At 36.3% G+C, this 19,861-nt stretch overlaps 2 protein-coding genes across 7 annotated transcripts; one reads left to right on the forward strand and one right to left on the reverse strand.

Moving 5' to 3' along the window:
- Positions 1-83: 83 nt before the first annotated feature.
- Positions 84-12,457, forward strand: LOC106068398 (uncharacterized). Of its 5 annotated transcripts, none has more exons than XM_056005443.1 (9): positions 84-501; positions 1,342-1,547; positions 3,392-3,463; positions 3,747-3,849; positions 5,431-5,498; positions 5,653-5,722; positions 7,702-7,923; positions 8,041-8,262; positions 9,613-12,457. In XM_056005443.1, exons 2-9 carry the CDS (start codon positions 1,528-1,530, stop codon positions 12,262-12,264), a joined length of 3,429 nt encoding a protein of 1,142 aa, XP_055861418.1. In that variant the 5' UTR covers positions 84-501; positions 1,342-1,527; the 3' UTR covers positions 12,265-12,457. The 5 variants fall into 5 exon arrangements, with proteins under 5 accessions (XP_055861418.1, XP_055861417.1, XP_055861419.1 ...); XM_056005442.1 differs by having other exon boundaries at positions 91-472; XM_056005444.1 differs by having other exon boundaries at positions 91-387.
- Positions 12,458-16,313: 3,856 nt separating this feature from the next.
- LOC106077885 (uncharacterized) lies at positions 16,314-19,103 on the reverse strand. Of its 2 annotated transcripts, none has more exons than XM_056005452.1 (2): positions 17,562-18,553; positions 16,314-16,636 (listed from the first exon to the last, which is right to left on the reverse strand). In XM_056005452.1, the coding sequence occupies exons 1-2, from the start codon at positions 18,364-18,366 to the stop codon at positions 16,314-16,316; spliced, it is 1,128 nt and encodes a 375-aa protein (XP_055861427.1). In that variant the 5' UTR covers positions 18,367-18,553. The 2 variants fall into 2 exon arrangements, 1 of the variants encoding a protein (XP_055861427.1); XR_008773902.1 differs by lacking the exon at positions 17,562-18,553 and adding an exon at positions 18,919-19,103 and having other exon boundaries at positions 16,505-16,636.
- Positions 19,104-19,861: the final 758 nt, after the last annotated feature.

The raw sequence follows: 19,861 nt of genomic DNA on the forward strand, positions 1-19,861 counted from the left end.
CATTTTATAATTTTCCGTTTCCGTTTGCCAGATGCTTTTGGCAAAGTTTGTTGACAAACAATTTTAACATTATTTAAACTTTTAGCATTATTTCGGTCGAAAGGAAACCTTATAACACAAATGTCATAATAATGGGAACTAATGCACTTGATAGTTATTATAGTAGTTCTTGTTAAATCAAGATCTATTGATATAACATAATGGATTTACATGGATAGTCTAAGATAAAAATCTAGATCAGTTTAGCTTAGATCTAGATCCTAGATAAGTAGATTCTATATTATAGATCTAGTCTAGATTGCAGTAATAGTATTTCATTTTGATTCCCAGATTCTGCTTGAAATGCACTTTTATATTGTTTCGCACTTATTGCGTAACACTCACACAGTAACAGTCATATCATATGGCAAACTATTTCTTCTTAAGGACTTTTACTCTATAATCTAGAATAATCTAAATCTAGTTCTATTTGGTATAGAGTATAGACAGTATAGAGCATCAGTTCAGTATCTTAACTATCTTTAAAATTAAGTCTTTAAGTTTAATCTTAAATCTTACCTAGACCTAGTCTAGTCTAGATATGAATAGTACCGTTGTAACATAGTTAGTACATAATGAAATAGATATGTTACATGTACATAATAGTTCATATACTTATGAAGTTATTCATTTATTGTCTTATAGTTACATAGTCATACTCATACTTAGTATAGTACAGTATAGCCTTAGTATAGGTATAGGTCTATCAATACTTTGTCAATAGTAAACTAGTTACAAGCTACTGTCCTGCGGTCCTAGACTTAGACTTAGTCAATAGATGAGATCTCATCTAGAGTCTATATTTTCTTCTATCCTATAATAATCTAGATAATAGATCTATAACTAAACTAGAATCTAGTGACTAGTAGATACTAGATGTCATTCTAGTATAATACTAGTAACTAATATACAGTATAAATATACTGATAATTGATACATCTATTTTTAAAAATATATGATTAGTATGATCTATACACACTCCACTACTAGTATAGTATACATCTATCTATAGAATTATAATTAGAACATAATACTAATACATATATATGCATGACATGTAGGACGTAATCATCTTCTTTTTTGAATAACGTCTGTGTTATATATAAGATTTATATAAGATAGTCTTTCACTCTTTCTCAAGTACTAGACTATATTATAGTATATATAGAGTCTAGACTCTAGATGTATAATAATAATGTACTAAATAGATCTATAATATACATATATATAAGAATTAAAGATAGATATCTAGACAGTAGAATAGATTTAGATTTTATATCTCTATATTTGAATTTACTTTAGAATCTAGATCTAGCTAGCCTGCTAGTGCTAGTGAAAGGAAAAAGAACCACCAGAAATCCTTTGATTTTAACTTTGGCTTTAATTAAAAAGTTGATCTCAATATTAATAGCCTTGATAGAATAGGCTAAGGTTAAAGTTAGTAGGCAACTAGTCTAGATCTGTTATAATAAGTTTATAAGGAAGGAAATGTCAGAGGAAGATGAAATGTAAGTTACAACCTTTTTTTTAACATTTAGACCTTATTTCTTGTTAAATGTTTAGTTACGCTGACTTTAGTCTTTCTAAGATTAGTTATTACTTAGAATAAGCTTATATATCAGTATAGATATATATCTCAGAATATATATATCTCATCTAGATTTTTAGAATATAAATAAATATTTATTATATAAGAGGCGGAGTGGCTGGGTGGTAAAGTGCTGGCTTCCGAACCAGGGGTTCTAGGTTTGAATCCTGCTGAAGACTATGATTTTTAATTTCGGGATCTTTGGGCGCTAATTGCTCCACCCAGCTCTAATGGGTACCTGGCTTTAATTTGGGAAAAATAAAGGGGCTTGGTCGTTGTGCTGACACATGACACCCATGTTAACCATAGAAAATGATTACCTTTACATTATCTGACCTATAGACCACAAGGTCTGAAAGGGAAACTTTACTATATATATGATATAATATAGACACAGATGAGGATAGTCATCGGATAGTGACTTATAGTCTCAATACTTTATATAAATCTTTCTAGTTTACACCTTCTTATGATATAGATTGGAAATTGTTGACCTATTTTGTTATCTTGGCTCCATCATGTCCAGTGATGTGCCACTGGATAAAGACATCAATCATAGGATATCCAAGGGAATGGGCACCATGTCACGGCTTCAGAAAAGAGTGTGGAACAATACCTTGCTGACTACCAATATCAAAGCCTAAATCTACTTTACCTGTGCGATGAGGACTCTGCTATACGCATGTGAAACATAGTCGATCCTCTCTTGGCAGAAAAAAAAATAGATGAATATCTTCCACCTTCGATGCTTAAGGCATTTTTTAAAAATAATGTGGCAAGATAAAATAACCAATGAGGAAGTGATGTGAAGATTAGTGCCAGGGCATCCTCACTGTTATCATTGGTAGATGCCTTGGCTGGCTTGATCATGCCACAAGGTTGACTCCCACAAGAAATTCTGTATGGTGATCTCACAGAAGACAGGAGAGCTGCTGGTCTCCCGCTTTTAATGTTTAATGATGGATGCATGATGCAAACGTGACATGAAGCTCTTCAAAATCGACTCCCCAACAGTTCGGAAAAAAGAGGCACTGGATAAGGTAAAGAAAGGATCCTGGATTGCAGATGGAATACACAGCAGAAGTAGAAAAAAAGGGTGAAAGTGCAACATGACCTGGTGATTACAGATGCCCAACTTGTGACTGCAGCTCTGTGTATCAAGGATTGGCCTCTTTAGTTATATGAGAAGTTGTAAAGGGAAAACATTGTCTCTTAAGACGTAAAATACCACATAGATGATATAGATCTAGGTTAAAAGTGTCTACACAACATAGTTTTATATATATACATATATATAAACTAAACCTGTTAATTTGTTCCCAGGCTTTATATTGTTTGTTATTGCCCCTCCACTTCCTTTTTTTTTTTTTAACTTTCAATAAATGAGCCACATTTTAACAATCCTCCAAACATACTTTTAGCCTGTGAATTATTGTATTTGTTACATTGAAATAAAACGACCCACTCTCTTTCCTTCCTTCCTTCTCTCTCCCCTTCTCTCTCTCTCCTTCACAAATCATTCTCAGCAATATCATTCAGCATTATTCTCTTCTTTCCTGCGTTTTTTTGGCACGATTCTCTACAAATATTTGTAATATCCAGAAATCTATGGTTATAAAGAAAAGAATTTATAAAACAAATTTTAGGCTAAACATTTTTAATGTTTATATTTTATTTAAGGCACGACATGGCCTAAATTGTGCTGATGTGCCTCAAATCAACAAATCAACAAAAATCAACATATATTTTATTTTATCGTTTTAGTCCCCTGGAAATTGAGCTTCAATCCTTGGAAGCCATATATGTAAATGAATTGACCTATTCAAGAAAAGATGAGTAAGTATTTTCTTCTATTTTTACACTACAGATCATGTTTAGTTTTTCTGTTAAATAAAAAATCGATCTAAACAAAAAAAAATGTTAAAGAGTTTTGTCTTTATAACCATTATGTCTATATTAAACCAAACCACAAGCACTATAATTAAAGCGAATGCTACCTATAACTTATCTTAACCCTGCAGGCTTATTATATAAACATTTCTTTTTATCTATCATTTGCACTTATTGTATGTTTATTGTTCTTTTATCTGTAATCTGTTTTATTGTTTTTTTTTTATAGTGGTACTGTGGATACAATTGAAGTGTTGATCCATCCTGCTACAGGCCATGATGCTACCAAGCAGTATGTCTGTATGACTTTGGTATTTGCTCCAGGACCAAATGTTAGTGCACGTTTAATTGAACTGAATGAAAATTGTTTTATATTAGTCATTCATGAAAAAAAAGTTGTTGTTTTTTTTAGGTTCAGACAACTTACTTATTAAAATAGACAATCTCCAAAATTAAAATTAAAACTTAGAGACAGAGAAAATGTAAAAAAAATAAAGTTATTAATCTAAATTATTTACTAAAATGTATTTTCTAAAAAAAATATTTCCAAAGAATATTAAATATAAAAATAGGCCTACTTTTATCATATACTGTAATGTAATTAATGTTTGAATACAATCAGAAAACAAACGAAATCTAGGGGCTCTACACCACATAACTGACTGACTCTTTCCCATGCACTGAGTAGTCACGCTAACTGATGCATCCTTCTCTTTCATAGCACTCTTAAATGAACATTTTGTTTGTTATTTTACCTACTGGGCAACACATATATATGTTACTGCAAAGTGTAAAATCCATGCATTCTATAGAGTGCCTGGTGTTTTCAGAGAAAGTAGGAAATGAACATTTCTAACTAGGCTTGACTTGTCATTCTAAAGAATGCCTGATTCATACTTTGCCAGTAACATATAAATATGATGTTAAATTGTTTAGTTAAAGAATTTGCAACATTGCTTAGAACATATTGTTACGATCTCTCCTATTCAGGCCTTCTGTAAACACTGCTAAACACAACACAGCACATCTAACACATCAAGAACTTGACGACAAGGCTCCAAATAATCTGGTGCTTTAATAATGGTCAATTAAAACAGCCAATATGACACAATTGGCAATACATCAACACTAAAAATGCTATACTGTACATCACCGTACTAAACTAATAAGCTCTACTGTCTCTATCTCTTCCTGGACTCGTACATTCACTTCAGGACTCCACCAGGACCGACTTCATAGCAGACTAACAGTCCTGGTCTACTCACTGTCCTGTCTTGAACTGCATTGTCTTACACACACTGTGTCTCTGGTCCATGCAGGCTTATGATCAGATGACCATAACTCGGGTCCTATTCATGTGCAAACTTCATGCCAGTACTGTCCCTTGCCCTTCGATATAGCACGCTGAACTGTATTACTGGCCTGTGTCACATATATATATATATGTCAGCTGATCACACACAGTTAACCCTATTGCGTTGCGAATAGGGTTACAACTATATGTTTTTCTTATAGTTTGTGTAACAATCATTAGTATTTGAGTGCTAGCTTTGAAAATGTCTTGATGTTACTAAAAAATTGTGTTGATCAGACGATGCGTTTCTGATGTTATAATTTAGTGTAGATTTCTATTTTAAACAATTACTGAACACTCTGATAGTATTGTCATGCCGGAGATTCAAATGTAAACTATCAACTCAAACAATGAGGATCCTTCAACAATAAATACAAAGCTTTAATTCTGGAACTAGAATCACTTCAATAAAATATGCATACTGTACAATACAATTAAACAAGTTAACTATCTTCATTGTAAAAGAAATTTCTATTTACAATTACTGAGCTTCAATGATATTGATATAGGAATATCTCATTAAAAATGATCCCTAAAAAATATTTTCATTCTATTTTAGTATCCAGATGAAGTACCTGATATTCAGATACGGAATCCTAGAGGTCTCGGTGAAGAAGAAGTTGCCAGGTAATAATTTTAAAAAGCCATTTTCAAGCTAATTTAAAAAAAAAATTTTTTTAATATTACATTATTACTGTTAAAGTCTATTTAGGAAACATGATCTTTATGATTTATTATTTAAACACTCCATATGACATTAGATTGTTGTTTTTTTTTTCAGTCTGGTAGAGGCTATGATGTTGAAAGGTGAAGAGGTCAAAGGAGAAGTCATGCTGTACACATTTGTTGAAGTATGTTCTTTTAGACATATTACTGTTATACTGAAAACTACTGTTATACCTAATACTGTTACAAGGATCCCTAATCATCTTTTTTAGCTGGGTCAACAAATTCTTGTTCAGTATGTTGGCGCTCTCAGTGAAATTGTCTTTCAGAGAGTAAAAGTTCACTGCATTGTATTTACTGTAATTCATTCATATTGATTTTATTAACTATAACATTTCTTTGTTAGAATTCATATTTGTTATAAAAAAAAAAAAACCCAGAAAAGATCCACATATTATTTTCCCAATTCATTTCTTTTAAAAGACCACAAAAGAGATAAGCCACAAAAGCTGAAGCCTAAAGTAGTGAGGGGTTTATATAATTAAATTTATATCTTGCTTGATTATTTATTGCAAACTATGGGGCAGATGATGTTAAGGTCATCTGTTTCTATGGCCGATGGTTAACGAGCAGGGTGTCATGTGGCCAGCACAATGACCAACCGCCTTTACTTTCCCCAACTAAAGTCAGGTACCCATTAGAGTTGGGTGGACTCAGGCGCCCTAAAAAATCCATAAATTCAAAATCCAAGTCTTCACAGAGACCCCAGGTTTGGAAGCTAAGCGCTTAACTACTCAGCCATCACGCCCCTTATCTTATTTTGTACTTAAAACTAACTGTTGTAAACACTGAACAATTTGTTTGGATTGAGTGTAATTCAGTTGCAATTATAAACTCCAGCAGTTCCTTGTCCTGATGTAACTGGACTTCAAATGGAAGAAAGCTCAAACTATTCCAGAAATAAATATTCAGAACACTTTATTCCCTAGATCCAATAGGAATAATTTCACTAATCCAAATAGTTTGTTTGTAAAATGTTTTACATGTTTCGGATGTTCCTTCAGAGTTGAAGATAATTACTTCCTAGTCCAAACCTCCCGCAGGACGATGGGGGATGGGAGCGGGCAGGGTTTGAACCCTGGACAATCGATAAATCTGAACGACAGTCCAGGCGCAAACCGCACGACCAGGCAGCCACCCAGCTTTTGTGGCTTATCTCTTTTGTGGTCTTTTAAAAGAAATGAATTGGGAAAATAATATGTGGATCTTTGCTGTTGTTTTTTTTATAACAAATATGAATTCTAACAATAAAGAAATGTTATAGTTAATAAAATCAATATGAATGAAGGTGGGGCCTGGAGGCTGAGTGGAAATGGGCATGGATTCTGAACTGAGGCGTCTTGAGTGACTGGAATTTAGAATTTCAGGATTTTTTTTTAGGATGCCCCTGAGTGTATCCAACTCTAACGGGTAACCGATGTATGTTGGGGAAGTAAAGGGGGTTGGTCATTGTGGTGGTCATTTAACATCTTCCAAAGAAACAGCTTTGCATTATCTACCCTCATAGATTGCAAGGTCTGAAAGGCGTACCTTTACCCCTTTTTAAATAGTATAAAATAATTAAAATGAATATATTAAGCCAATTTAATGAAAAGAATGAACTTATTCTTTATACAAATGAACCATGAGATCACAATAGTCTGCTCAAGACATCTTAAATACTAAATGTGACTCTTGAGTGAAATGGTAAATAATAGGTTCCAGATGTGACATAACATGCTAAGGAGTTTTTAGTAAACCTTTGTAGACAGTGAAATTTCTGTTCTTCCGTCATGCACCTCTTTTTTTGTGCGTTATGTCACAATACTTTTTTTCCTTTTATATTCTTTTTATTAGTAATAGTTTTTTCCCCCCTTTGTTCTAGCCACGCTGCTCTGTGGCAATAATAATAGGTTTTCATAAATTTTGTAAAGCTGGTTTTATCATTTCAATGAGGCGAGATAATTCTAATTATTTGACAGCAATGCATCAAAGTCCAATTAAGACTTTTCTCATCCTAACTCATAACTGGAGTAAAATAGATTTGAATCCTGGATCAGTGGAAAATGGCTAAGTCTTATACAGACCTTTTTTTTTTTTTTTTTTTTGTTGTTGTTGTTAACAGATGGCCAAAGATAGTCTAACAGAAGGGAACATACCTCGCTGTCCTTGTGTTGTTTGTCTGGAGCATTTCCATGAGAAGGACAGTTTCCACCGAACTACTTGCTATCACTACTTCCACTCTGGGTGCCTCTACAAGTATGTCCAGCACACAAGGGCTCAGCTTGAGGAAGAAAAAAAGGAAGTCATGGAGAGAAGACATCTTGATGTTGCCTCGTCTGAACAAGTTGGTTGAGTCTCTGATTTATTTGCTAGTTTAAAAGACGTAAAAAAAAAAAAAGAAATGCAGAAATTATGATTTTTTTGGTAACAGGCTTTAATCAGCGTTTGTCTACGTTTGCAGCGTAACATTGTGTGTCCATTGTGCAGAACTGAATTGGATGAAAGTCTTCTGTCTGTGTCATGGTCCTCTGAGGGCGAGGAAGATGATAAGGACAATGCTTTTGTCATTCCACCGGAAATGAGAGAGCAGCAGCGAAAGATGGCAGAGATTTATGAGCGGCAAAAAGCTAAAGGTGGAATCATTGACCCTGAGCTAGAGAAGAAGAAGTTTTTAGTTAATGCTGTAAGTAATTCATTTTGTTGGTGTTTTTAAGCATCCCTGATTGATAAAAGCTGCTTTTGGTTTTGTGCTGTCTGTCTGTTCTTCTGACATGCTTGGAGATCAAAGGCTTAAAGTGCTGTCAAAAATCTAATTACACCTGCATCATACTCCTTGGATACTTTTTGTGTTATGAAAGGGAAATTTGTAGTTTTTAAATTAATTATGCAAACCTATTTTTACATACCATAACACCATTTTTGAAACAGGATTTAAAAAATCTTGCATTGTATATATACTATTGAAAATGGGGTTAAATTGTTAAACTAAATGGGAAATGTTCAAACTGCTTTGTTTTCTGTGACATAAAGATAATGCTTTGGTACCATGTCAAGTGAAAGTAGTAAAGAAATATATAAATGCTATGTTACTTATGGTCTTCTGAAAGCAAGAACTTTTGTTTTTAAATTTTAAGTCCCGGGTATGCATATCAAATGTACAAATGTAGAAACATTTTTTTTATGGCTTGATTTAAGAGGCATGTGAATCTGCCCAATCGCGACTGACACCTTTATGTTATCTTGTGTTTTTTTTTTTAATTTCTTAAGGTTTGAAATAAGGCAAAGGATACTTCTTCTTCTTCTTCTAGCCAGCTTTTCGCTGCTGAGCTGTTAGCTCTTTTGCAGACTGTGCCAAAGAAAAATAGTGTGCTGTTTTCTTCAGTTGTTCAGCACTGCCGCACAGGGTTTGGTTATGTTGGGCTGTAGTGGTAGTGGGGTCTGTCTAAGGTGGATTAGGAAGGGGCATTCAAAGAGGATATGGTTTACAGTTTCATAATGGTGGGTGCAGTGTCTACAAAGGGAAGTTGTGTGGAATTTATTTTGTTAAGATGGTAATTAAACAGAGGTGTGTGTCCTCTTCTTGGATAGAATAAATTATCAATTTGTTTAAACTTAATAGGTCAGCACAGAATTCTTTAAATTTTAAAAGCCATATAAATCTAATGTAGTACCCAATACTTATCAAAATTTTAAAAAAATAATTATGAAACAATAAATGTTAATGAAAGAAAATCTTTGTTTTAAACTTTTTTAACTAGTAAGCAAATATTATTTCAATTTAGCTTATATATGTTTTCATTTTTTAAAGTCTAGATTTGTCAAAAGCTAAACAGTAGATAGTATTACTTAAAAGTTCTTATGGAGCAAATTTTATAAAATTATATTAAGTCATTTAGTCTTTCACATACTTAGAGAGGAAAACAGGCTAGAGAAGGGAGGTGTACAATACATGATAAAAAAAAATCATGAAATCTATTAATAGAATACAGATCCAGCATTGAATTAAAATGTACCTTTTTTTTTCATCTGCCAGGAGGACAGGTTCTTCTTTCTTAGTGAACCCTTGCGTACCTCTCACAATACTGCTGAGGTCAAGGTCAAGAAAAATTCTGTTGAAGAGGGCAGGAAGAAGAATAAAAACACTGCAGGGACTAGACATGTGGGCAAACAGCGCCATGGTCATCAGAGAGGTCAAGACACCAAACATGGTGCCCATGCTAGGCCAGAAGCCAGAAGAAACCACATTTCAGTCAATGATCATATTCACAAGCCTGATTTGCATACAGATAAAAATGTTGAAGGGAATCCCCGTCATTCAGCGCAGGCTTCTGAGTCTCGTCTTAATAAGAAGGAAGAAGCAAATGGAGACAAAGATTGTGAAAAGTCTGATTCTGGTGTCGGGGAAAGTCAGAGTGACTTGGACAAACAGCCAGATCAGAACGTGGCTTCAAGTGACAGCAGCGACACTACATTGGCCAAGGAAAGTATGGCCAAATTAAATATTGGGTCAGAAGGGGCACATAACTTAGGTAATCCGGAGGCTCAGTCAAGGAAGATAAATATGTCCGACTTCCCGCCTGATAGGGCATGTAGCCAGGAGATCAAATTTATCAAGTGGGACACAGTTCCTGGCTCTAGCTCAAGTGAGCATAGATCTCCTAAAAAGTCTGGTCATCTAGGGTCACTGATGAGCAGTGGTAATGAATACCATCAAGGAAAATCAGGAAGCCATGATGGTCATCGACACTCCAGCCATGGTGCTAGGGGACATCAAGGTCAGTCAAGAAAGTTTAGCAGTAGACATTTTGACTCTCACCACCAGCATTATGGTCACCAGTACAATCATCATCATCATCATCATGAAAATTGGCGACACCAAGAACGGCAGACAAGCGAACAAAGGCAACGGCTTGTAGAGAGGACACAGGGTCTGGCTGATAATATGAGAGATGGTGACGATGGCAATCCTGGCTTGGAACAAAAGGGAGATAAATCTCTTGACTCTGAAGCTCAAGACGACGGGACGGCAGACCGAAAAAATTTACATATCAACAAGAAATGGAGACTCTTGAATTTTCAATCCTCTGCCTCGGGGATCAATTACAATAATGTTTTGGACAACGACAAATATTTCCATATTATTGATGATGACGAAGGCATTAACAGTTTAACAGGAGAAAAAATGAATAACAAAGAAAATGTGTATATCCTCCACCAAATTCAATCAAACACGCTACTTATGGATGATATTGATGAATGCTATGTGGGTTATGGCGCGCCCAAAGAAGAAGATGAGTGGGAGAATGAGGTTGACCCTTACGCTTCTGAAAGGTCACGCATTCGTAGGACAAAGCTAGAAGACTATGATAAATTTCGAAAAGATGACATCAAGTTTTATGAAGGGAAGTTGGACGAGAGAGTGTCAAACGAGACAATAATACATGAAGAGGAGCGTCGCATTCTAAAAGAGCGAGCTAGGCAGGAAGAAGAAAACTGTAGTGGATCAGAGTCAAAGGAGGCGGACTTGAAAGACCTGAAGAAGGTGCTCTGTGGTAAAGAGATCACCTTTGTTCAGGATTATAAAGTAAAGAGCTTGCAAAATGAAGACAATTCAGTTGAGAAAAGTATAGAAATGGACGACTTTGAAAAGGAGACGAGGAATCAGGGTGGTGGCTTTGGTAAAGGGATGAGTCAAAGAGGGGATGATTGTGATTTAAGTAGACAGACAAGTAATGGAGGTGATGACTTCATTAGTGAGACTAGTGACGATAGGAGTGATTCTGGAAGGGAGGTAACAAACGTAAAGGACGATTTTGGTATGGATAAATGTAGTTTGGTAAGTGATCCTTTAGATAAGGAAACAGTTTGTCAAAGCCAAGAAATCTCGAGTGGGGAGTGCTGGAAAGATTCCCATGAGCAGACGAATCATGCGACTGAAACTGTTGTAAAGCCATCTCTTTTCTCCTCAAATATCACCATCAATAATAGGCTAAATAACAGTGTTCTTTCCTTGCCTAGGCTTGGTGTAAATAAGACACAATCAGTTCAAATGAAAGAGAACCTTCCTGAGCTCAGCGAAGTTAAAACTGAAGGCACCGAGTCCAAACGAAAACAGCCAAAGAAGGTGCCACCTCTGTTGCTTCCTAAAAAAGCCAAACCAGGTCAAGCCAGCATTGCCACCAGTTCAGCCAGTAGAATAATGGAGACCAATGTTTGCCTTTCTTCTGCCGACACAGTATCTCTGCCTGGCTCACGCAAATGCAGGGCACCTCTCAATCTGATGAAAAAATCCAAAAACCCAGGCAGGAAACATTTACCCCAAGACATTGTTGATATCATGAGTGAAGTGAATAACTTCCAAACAGATGTCACCCAGAGAGCCTCTGATCTACCACCTTCTGTAAAAAATAACCCAAATTATTCGTTTTACACCAACCCAGCTTGTTCTGCGCCGCTTACAGATTTGTTGTCATCTGCGGCTTGCCTTAATAGCTTGAACTCTCAGGTCTTACCAAGTAATAGTCTACCTCATACCATGTTCTTCCCATCCGCTCAGAGTCTCAACAATGATGCCTTGGTTGAGGCCTACTTAAAAGCTTTGGGCTCCATGCCTAATCTATTGCAATCCAGTTTAAATCCATTGTCAGAAGATTCATCCTTTGTTTTGGACAGAAATGGAAAATAGCACTAAATCTAATGCAGGAACTTATTTTATTAAAAACTGAAGCCAGTTTCAGTTTTTTTTTTAAAGATGTTTTTCTTTGTCCTTTATTTTGTCATGTGACTAGTAAAAAAAAACAAGTTTTTAAATAGTTCTAAAAAAATGTTACTTTTGTGTGTTTTTTGTGCAAATAAATGCATAACTTTGACCTTGAAAAGCTAGTTGTGTATCTAAGTGTATCTAATTATTATTGTAGTACTTTAGAAATGATGAGATTAAACTTATTCACATATTCTTTAACCACTTTAGCAACAATGGAAAGAAACTTATTCCCTTATGCTTTGAAATGTTTTCAATTTGCAAAAGTCTCTAATGTGTGATAAATGTCACAACATCCATCACATCAGTCCCTACACAAGTTAGTTCCTTTGCATTTAGAGATTTCTTTAGGTAGGGTTCCATGGTCGCCTGAAGTATTGCTATCGACTTGAAGGCAAAGGTGTCATGTTCATAAATATTTATCACAGCTAAATTATAACACTTTGACTTAGAGATGTATCACAGCTAAATTATAACACTTATACATACATAGCCAATTAAGAACAGGACACACACCACTATTAAATTACCACCTGAACAAAATAAACTCCACACAACTCCCCCTTGCAGACACTGCGCCCACCCCTTTGAAACCATAAACCATATCCTCTTTGAATGCCCCTCCCTAATCCACCTTAGGCAGACCCTACTTCCACTACAGCCCAACATAACCAACACCCTGTGCGGCAGTGCTGAACAACTGAAGAAAACAGCACACTTTTTTTCCTTGGCACAGTCTGCAAAAGAGCTCACAGCTCAGCAGCAATAAAGCTGGCTAGAAGAAGAATACATATATAAGAGATGTATCACAGCAAAATTATAACACTTTGACTGAGATGTATCACATCTAAATTATAACACTTATACAAAGAGATGTATCACAGCTAAATTATAACACTTATACATAGAGATGTATCACAGCTAAATTATTCCACAATTAAATCTAATGATGATATACAGAGATGTTTATTTACATTTCAGTGACTTCATCTTTAATGATTATCCAAGATTTTTAAAGAGTCTAATTCTATATTCTTTTCAAAAACAACTTCTATTTTACAATACTAAGGCTTGTCTTCGAGTCCGAAGATTAGTTAGGAATGCAGTATTTCCCGTGGCTTCGCAGCCCCAGCTGTGACCTACATATTTTGCCACATCCAGGGCAAGCATAACCATTGTCCGCAGGTGGTCGATTTAGATTTTCTTTTCGCCGTCTGCGCTTTCACCAAAGATGTTTGCGCTCCATCATGGACATACGGTAACAAGACCGCACTACAAACAGCGATGTCCTTGCGAACGCCGTATGGGCAGTATAGAAGGACTTCCTATTATGGTCCGACAGTTACGCTGGGCAGGGCACGTATCCAGTATGGGAGACGACAGTCTTTTTTGGTGAGCTAAAATGTGGTCGACGTAACAGAGGCGCCCCACAGAAACGCTTCAAAGACCAGCTTAGGCGCCAACTTGCCTTGGCTGACATAGAAGAGAGCACCTGGTTGCATGCGGCCTCAGAGCGAAACAGCTGGAGGTCACTCACAATTTGTCATAAAGGCCGCGGGATACACATTTGAGACCAAAAGAAACTTCTATTTTAAGCAGATATTAATTGGTCAAACTCGACTTTCAACAATTTAACTATTGCGTTAAAGAAAATAGTTGCCAAAAAGGTTGAAATTATTTCTTGACTTTCCTGCTCTCAGAGGACAGATCAAACCGTATCTTATTCCATCTCGACATAGTAAAAGGGAATACGTCAAGTGGTTCTATTGAAGAAAAAAAATTTACGAGCAAGTAAGCTTTATGATCAAATTCTCTTTGAAAAAGTGACACAATTCTATTTATACTGGTACATAATTTCCTGTTGGTGATTTAACAGCAATGTTGACAATAATAATTTCGCATCACTAGTGGAGCTAGGAACTGGTTTCAAACTGTCTATCCTTCACTTAAGTTAGTGGATACGACTGCTGCTAGGCCTATAGCACGTCTGTTAAATTGTGAGTCACTGATGAACTAGATTGACACAGGGTTATTTGTAGGACGTAATTATCTTCTCTTTTGAGGAGCATCTGAAATATATAAAATAGACGCGTGTTCTTACCACTACGGTATGCAGGAAATGGTGGCACATCTGTCACACAGTCTTTAGGAGCTTACATAGTGATAGATCACACCTGTCACAGTCTTGAGGAGCTTAGTGACAGATCCCATGTCACACAGTCTTTAGGAGCTTACTTAGTGACAGATCACATCTGTCTCAGTCTTTAGGAGCTTACTCAGTGACAAATAACATCTGCCACACAGCCTTAAGGTCTTAGCAGCTCACTTAGTGACAGATTCCATCTGCCTTACAGTCTTTATGTCACTTTAAGAGCTCACTTAGTGACAGATCCCGTCTGCCATTAAGTCTTTATGTCTTAGCTCATTTAGTGACATCTGCCACACAGTCTTTAGGCGCTCACTTAGTGAGCCCCACTACCACACAGTCTTAGGTCTTAGCAGCTCATTAACAGATTCCACCTGCCATACAGTCTTTAGGAGCTCACTTATATATAAGACCGGAGGCGCGGTGGCTGAGCGGTAAAGCGCTTGGCTTCCGAACCGGAGACCGGGGTTCGAATCCTGGAGAAGACTGGGATTTTTAATTTCGGGATCTTCGGGCGCCTCTGAGTCCACCCAGCTCTAATGGGTACCTGACATTAGTTGGGGAAAAGTAAAGGCGGTTGGTCGTTGTGCTGGCCACATGACACCCTCGTTAACCGTAGGCCACAGAAACAGATGAACTTTACATCATCTGCCCTATAGACCACAAGGTCTGAAAGGGGAACTTTACTTTTACTATATCTCGAGACACTCTCGAGAGCTCCTTCAAGGAATGCGATCTCGACATTTACGGCTGGGAAGCACTTGCGCTCGATTGCTCCTCAAGGCGTGAGGCTGTGAGGCTCGGAGTCTCAAGATTTGAAGCAAGAAGAGTGGCCAGGGTGCAAGAGCTCCGAACCAACAAAGAGCTGAGAGAAGAAGCAGGCCTATATGCAACTAACCAAACCCACCAATGCCACGTATGCGGCCAGCTTTTTAAAGCGAGGATTGGACTTTACAGTCATCTTCGAGTCCATAGAAAATGAGAAATGTGCTCATCTTCGATCACGAAAAAGGAGCTATATATATATATATACTTAGTGACATCCCATCTGCAACATAGTCTTGAGGATGTTAATTAGTGACAGATCCCATCTACCACACAGTCTTTATAAGCTCACTTAGTGACGGATGCGTTACCAATTTAACTTTAACAAGGCCCAAATATTTAGCCATATTTCTGAATAGGGAAGAATGAAGAATATATTTCCCTTTTCGGTATCAAACAAAATAATTACTTATAAATCGACTAATTTGTTAATTTTGTTTTATTGATATCGCCAATGAATAATTGTGCTAAGTTTCAACTTGATCTTACAATAGGTGTGGGAGAAATAATGTGTTCAAACTTTTTTTCAGACATAATAAAAATGCACAAACGCTATCTTAATTAGAGAAAGGTTTAGAAAAAGATTGATTTCCGAGCTGAATACAAATAATTGAATATGTTTTTACTGATAGGGCCTACGGTAGAAGGTTACTAGTTTATGATGAAATCAATAGCTGCAAGCTAATCTAATCTGTTTAATCGACAGGTACAGGTTATGACATTCTCTTATTAATGCCCACTAAGGGACAGAGTGTATCCTACAACGAGTGTTTTAACTCTTTCTCTCCTAACTGACGATACCAACGTTGATTCCACTAGAATGTGGTAAATAATTACGGAGAGAAAGAGTTAATACTTTGAATGGGACAAAAAAAATCATATTATTAACAACACTGTGAGTACAATCGAAACGTATCAACACATTTATTTATAGTGGATAAATAAATATTGTTCTCCTAGATTGTTTTTTATATTCCAGTTGTTTTATTTTTAAACTAGTAGTTCATTTCTTTCCACAAGAGAATATTTCCCAGAAAGTCTTTCTAAAAGCAGTACTCATCTGGTAAAATATAAAGACATTGAATGCTGCGTTGGTGAGGTCGAAGACTGCCAGAATGTACGTGATACACAGGAACAGGTTATGGTAGGCCCGCAGGAAGTAGAACTCGTAGATGAAGTATTTGACCATGTAATGGACGATCCTTGGAGACAAGGTCAAAACATTGACACCGATGACCACTAGGAGCATTTTAACCACCTGTCTGTCCCGAGCGGAGAGATGATCATCACTGCTGTTTTTAGCTTTGTGCTTCTCTGTGTAATTGTCTGGAAAGGGAGAAAAAAAAAAAGCTAAATGGTAACATTTAAGTAAAGGAAATGTAGGCTATTATATAAGGCTAAGAGTGTCCAGATTTTTAATCATGTTTAATTTTTACTTTCTACTTTGTCATACCAGTGTATTTTTAGGATATTTCTCAGGCATCTGTTGAAAACACCAAACTGTGGGAGATGAGTGGACAGAAAAATATAGGAGTGCAGATCTTAGAGAGGAAGTGGAGATGGATTGGTCACACCCTTAGAAAAGATACCAGCAACAGAGTTAGGCAGGCCTTAGAGTGGAACCCCCAGGGAACAAGACGCAGAGGAAGACCAAGAAGAACATGGCGACGCAGTGTACTTGAAGAAGCAGAGAAGACCGGGAAGAGCTGGGACACCATCAAAAAGCTAGCAAGAGACCGTGGAGAGTGGCATGTTTTTGTCGAGGCCCTATGTTCCATGAGGAACTCAAAGGAGTGATGATGATGAATTTTTACTTTACTTTTAAAAAATAAAATCTATGATCTTTACAGGGAGAAAAAGAACGATATATAGAGATTCTCATACGTGGAGGCATATCATAAATAACAAGCTTTTTTTTGGTGATTCCGGTGATCAGACTATGGAAGCATCGATAAGCGTAGGCCTAATATTTACGACAATAATGATATCCCTGCACCTTTTCAGGAATTTCAGCACTGTAGAATCAGATTGCTAAGTTCTTTTGCTTTACTAAGTAATTGAATTATTCATTTTGGCTACAGTAATCTTTTTATATTTATTTTGGCTACATATTTCAAGATCTCTGGCAACTCTTCTCTTTTTTTTGTTCCGAATTGATTTTTTAAACAAAGCTAATTACAAACAATGACTAAATTAAAATTGTTAAAAATTAGCCTATAGTCCTAAGTATAAAGAACAGACTCTATATTACCGGTATTTTTAACGCAGCTTGCACGCGACCGGAAGTGGGACGACTTTTTAAGATGGTAGGCGATGATGGCCGTGGACCCAGCCACGATTCCAAGGCTTGTAGTTGGCCAGATGATGCCAGAAAGATTATAGTACTTAAAGAGCGGGCCAGAGTTCCTATAGAAGAAGTCATTGTTTAAGTATATTGCCAAAGTGGCGTTGTACACATCGCTGTACACAAAATCAATGTCATACACGAAAAACATCACCATGAAACAGCCGAAGACAACAAAGGAGATAAGCAAACAAAAGAAAAGAGCGACTTTGGGCGTAATGAGCTCTTTCACCTTGAACGGCATGCTGACACAGAGGCAGCGCTCTACTGCGACATAGGCAGCCAGCACACTGGCGACGTACGAGGAGAAGGAAATGAAGTAATTAAATACAACCACTGAGATGTTAATCCAGCTCTTGGCTGCCACCTGGGACGCCAAGCTTATCGGGCCAGCCATCCTCTGTGCAGCGCCACCTAGGCATTTAAAGAAGTCCCACACTGCGATCACTGTCATAGAGACCGCGACACTGTCTTTGAGACCTTGTTTGACGAAGACTGCGATGACGATGGCGTTGGTGACTACTCCTATGTAAGCGATGACGAATGCGACGGTGAAGTCCAGGACTATCTCAGCGATTCTCCTCTGTTCACTGGTTACAAATATTTCTAAGGGAACGAACTCAGTAACAGAAATGACTGGCTTGGTTGTCCCTCCTGATCCAACAGTGACTTCGCTAATTTCGTTAGATTCATTTACAGTGGCGTAATACATGTTTAATATTTCGCCTCTGTATTCAGAGACTAATACGCCGCTTCATAAAAAGAACCATGAACCATGAGAACTACTTTTTAACTTTATTTTTAAAATCCAATTAGACTATGTAGGCTAAATGTTCTTTTTTTTTTTTTAAATAACTAAATGTTTAGTCAATATTAGATCTTTAATGACAGTAGGCTTACAAGATTTAATTGGATATAAACGCACAAAGAAATATACTCAATTTTCATAAAATTTAAAACATATAGCCTAATCGCTGTTCAAATTTGTTTTTAGATGATTATTCTTCCAACCCTAACACTGAAACGTATAAGAAATTTTCACGCCTAATATTAACTTTAAAATATCTTTTTTTTTGTTCTAATAATTGATGTAAAAATCTATAAGATCTATTTAAATAAAATCAACTTAATGATCCGAAACCTCTAGGCAAATATCATCTGCCTAGTGTATAGGCCTAAAGTATCTTTGTTTTAAGAAATGAATGTATTTTAAATAATGATTAGAACGATCTATACACAATTAGACATATTCATCTATTATTACCCTAAGAGCAAGTTTGACAACTCGAGACTATTTAAATTTAATTGCCATTTCCATCCGACACGAAAAACTTTCTTAACCATGTTATCATTTTGTCTGGCTGCCAGTTTAAAAAACTGTAATTTTTTCAATTACGACTCAATGTAGGTGTTTCTTAGGCAAGAGATCAATGTTGTACCCAAAGGGAATGCGACTTAAAAAAAAGTTAAGTATTGAATTAATGCAAACGTATTTTTGTGAGTCTCTTTTAGGAGGTTTTATTTCTATTTTACCTTTTTTTTTTAATAAACTTTTGTGGTTCTTTTATACGTATGCTTGACACACACATGAATTAATAAATATCTTATTAAATTTTTTTTTTAAAATTGCACTATTCCCTTATATACACCTGGGAGCACAGTGTCGCAATAAACAACTAGATCTACTTCTGCTCTCAAGGATGACAACTTGTTTACTCCGCATCATTTTGTGTTTGTGTTTCTATGTTGGACCCTGCGCGTGCAATGAAGGGGAAAGCACCAATAGAATCTTGAGCCAGGTCGGTTTTCTTTCGAAACGTGTGGGCGAAAGACCATTCACATTCAAACACTGCCCACATCTGCTTTTCTCAGCCACCTGGACATCAGAAGACATTTTGCTTTGGCCAGTCAATAGATGCATTCTATTGTTGTTTAGGGTTGTGAAGTTATTGGTGATTCTCAATTTATTTTTGTGCACAAGTTCATGAGGAGTTATCAGACCTTGCTTGCTATTTATAAACAAGGGAACGAACTCTCTCTTCATGTATAAAAAAAATACTCGGTCGTGTTATAAAATTAATATTTAAAAAAATGGTAGATATTTTAAAAAGACATCTAAAAAATAGGAAGGGGACACTAAGGAAAATTGATTGTACCAGATAAGAATTTTTCAAATTGATTCTATCGTAAATCTAGTAGTCTGAAGA

Source organism: Biomphalaria glabrata, chromosome 12, assembly GCF_947242115.1.
Source record: "Biomphalaria glabrata chromosome 12, xgBioGlab47.1, whole genome shotgun sequence".
Lineage (NCBI taxonomy): Eukaryota > Metazoa > Mollusca > Gastropoda > Planorbidae > Biomphalaria > Biomphalaria glabrata.

Bases quoted from the DNA above. Each gene is read 5' to 3' on its own strand.
- LOC106077885 (XM_056005452.1), bottom strand. From the start codon at position 18,366: ATGTATTACGCCACTGTAAATGAATCTAACGAAATTAGCGAAGTCACT. The intron at 16,637-17,561 runs GTAATATAGAGT...CTCCCTTTCCAG, and splicing joins AAGCTGCGTTAAAAATACCG to ACAATTACACAGAGAAGCAC.
- LOC106068398 (XM_056005443.1), top strand. From the start codon at position 1,528: ATGTCAGAGGAAGATGAAAT. The intron at 5,499-5,652 runs GTAATAATTTTA...TTTTTTTTTCAG, and splicing joins GGTGAAGAAGAAGTTGCCAG to TCTGGTAGAGGCTATGATGT. The intron at 7,924-8,040 runs GTTGGTTGAGTC...CTACGTTTGCAG, and splicing joins ATGTTGCCTCGTCTGAACAA to CGTAACATTGTGTGTCCATT.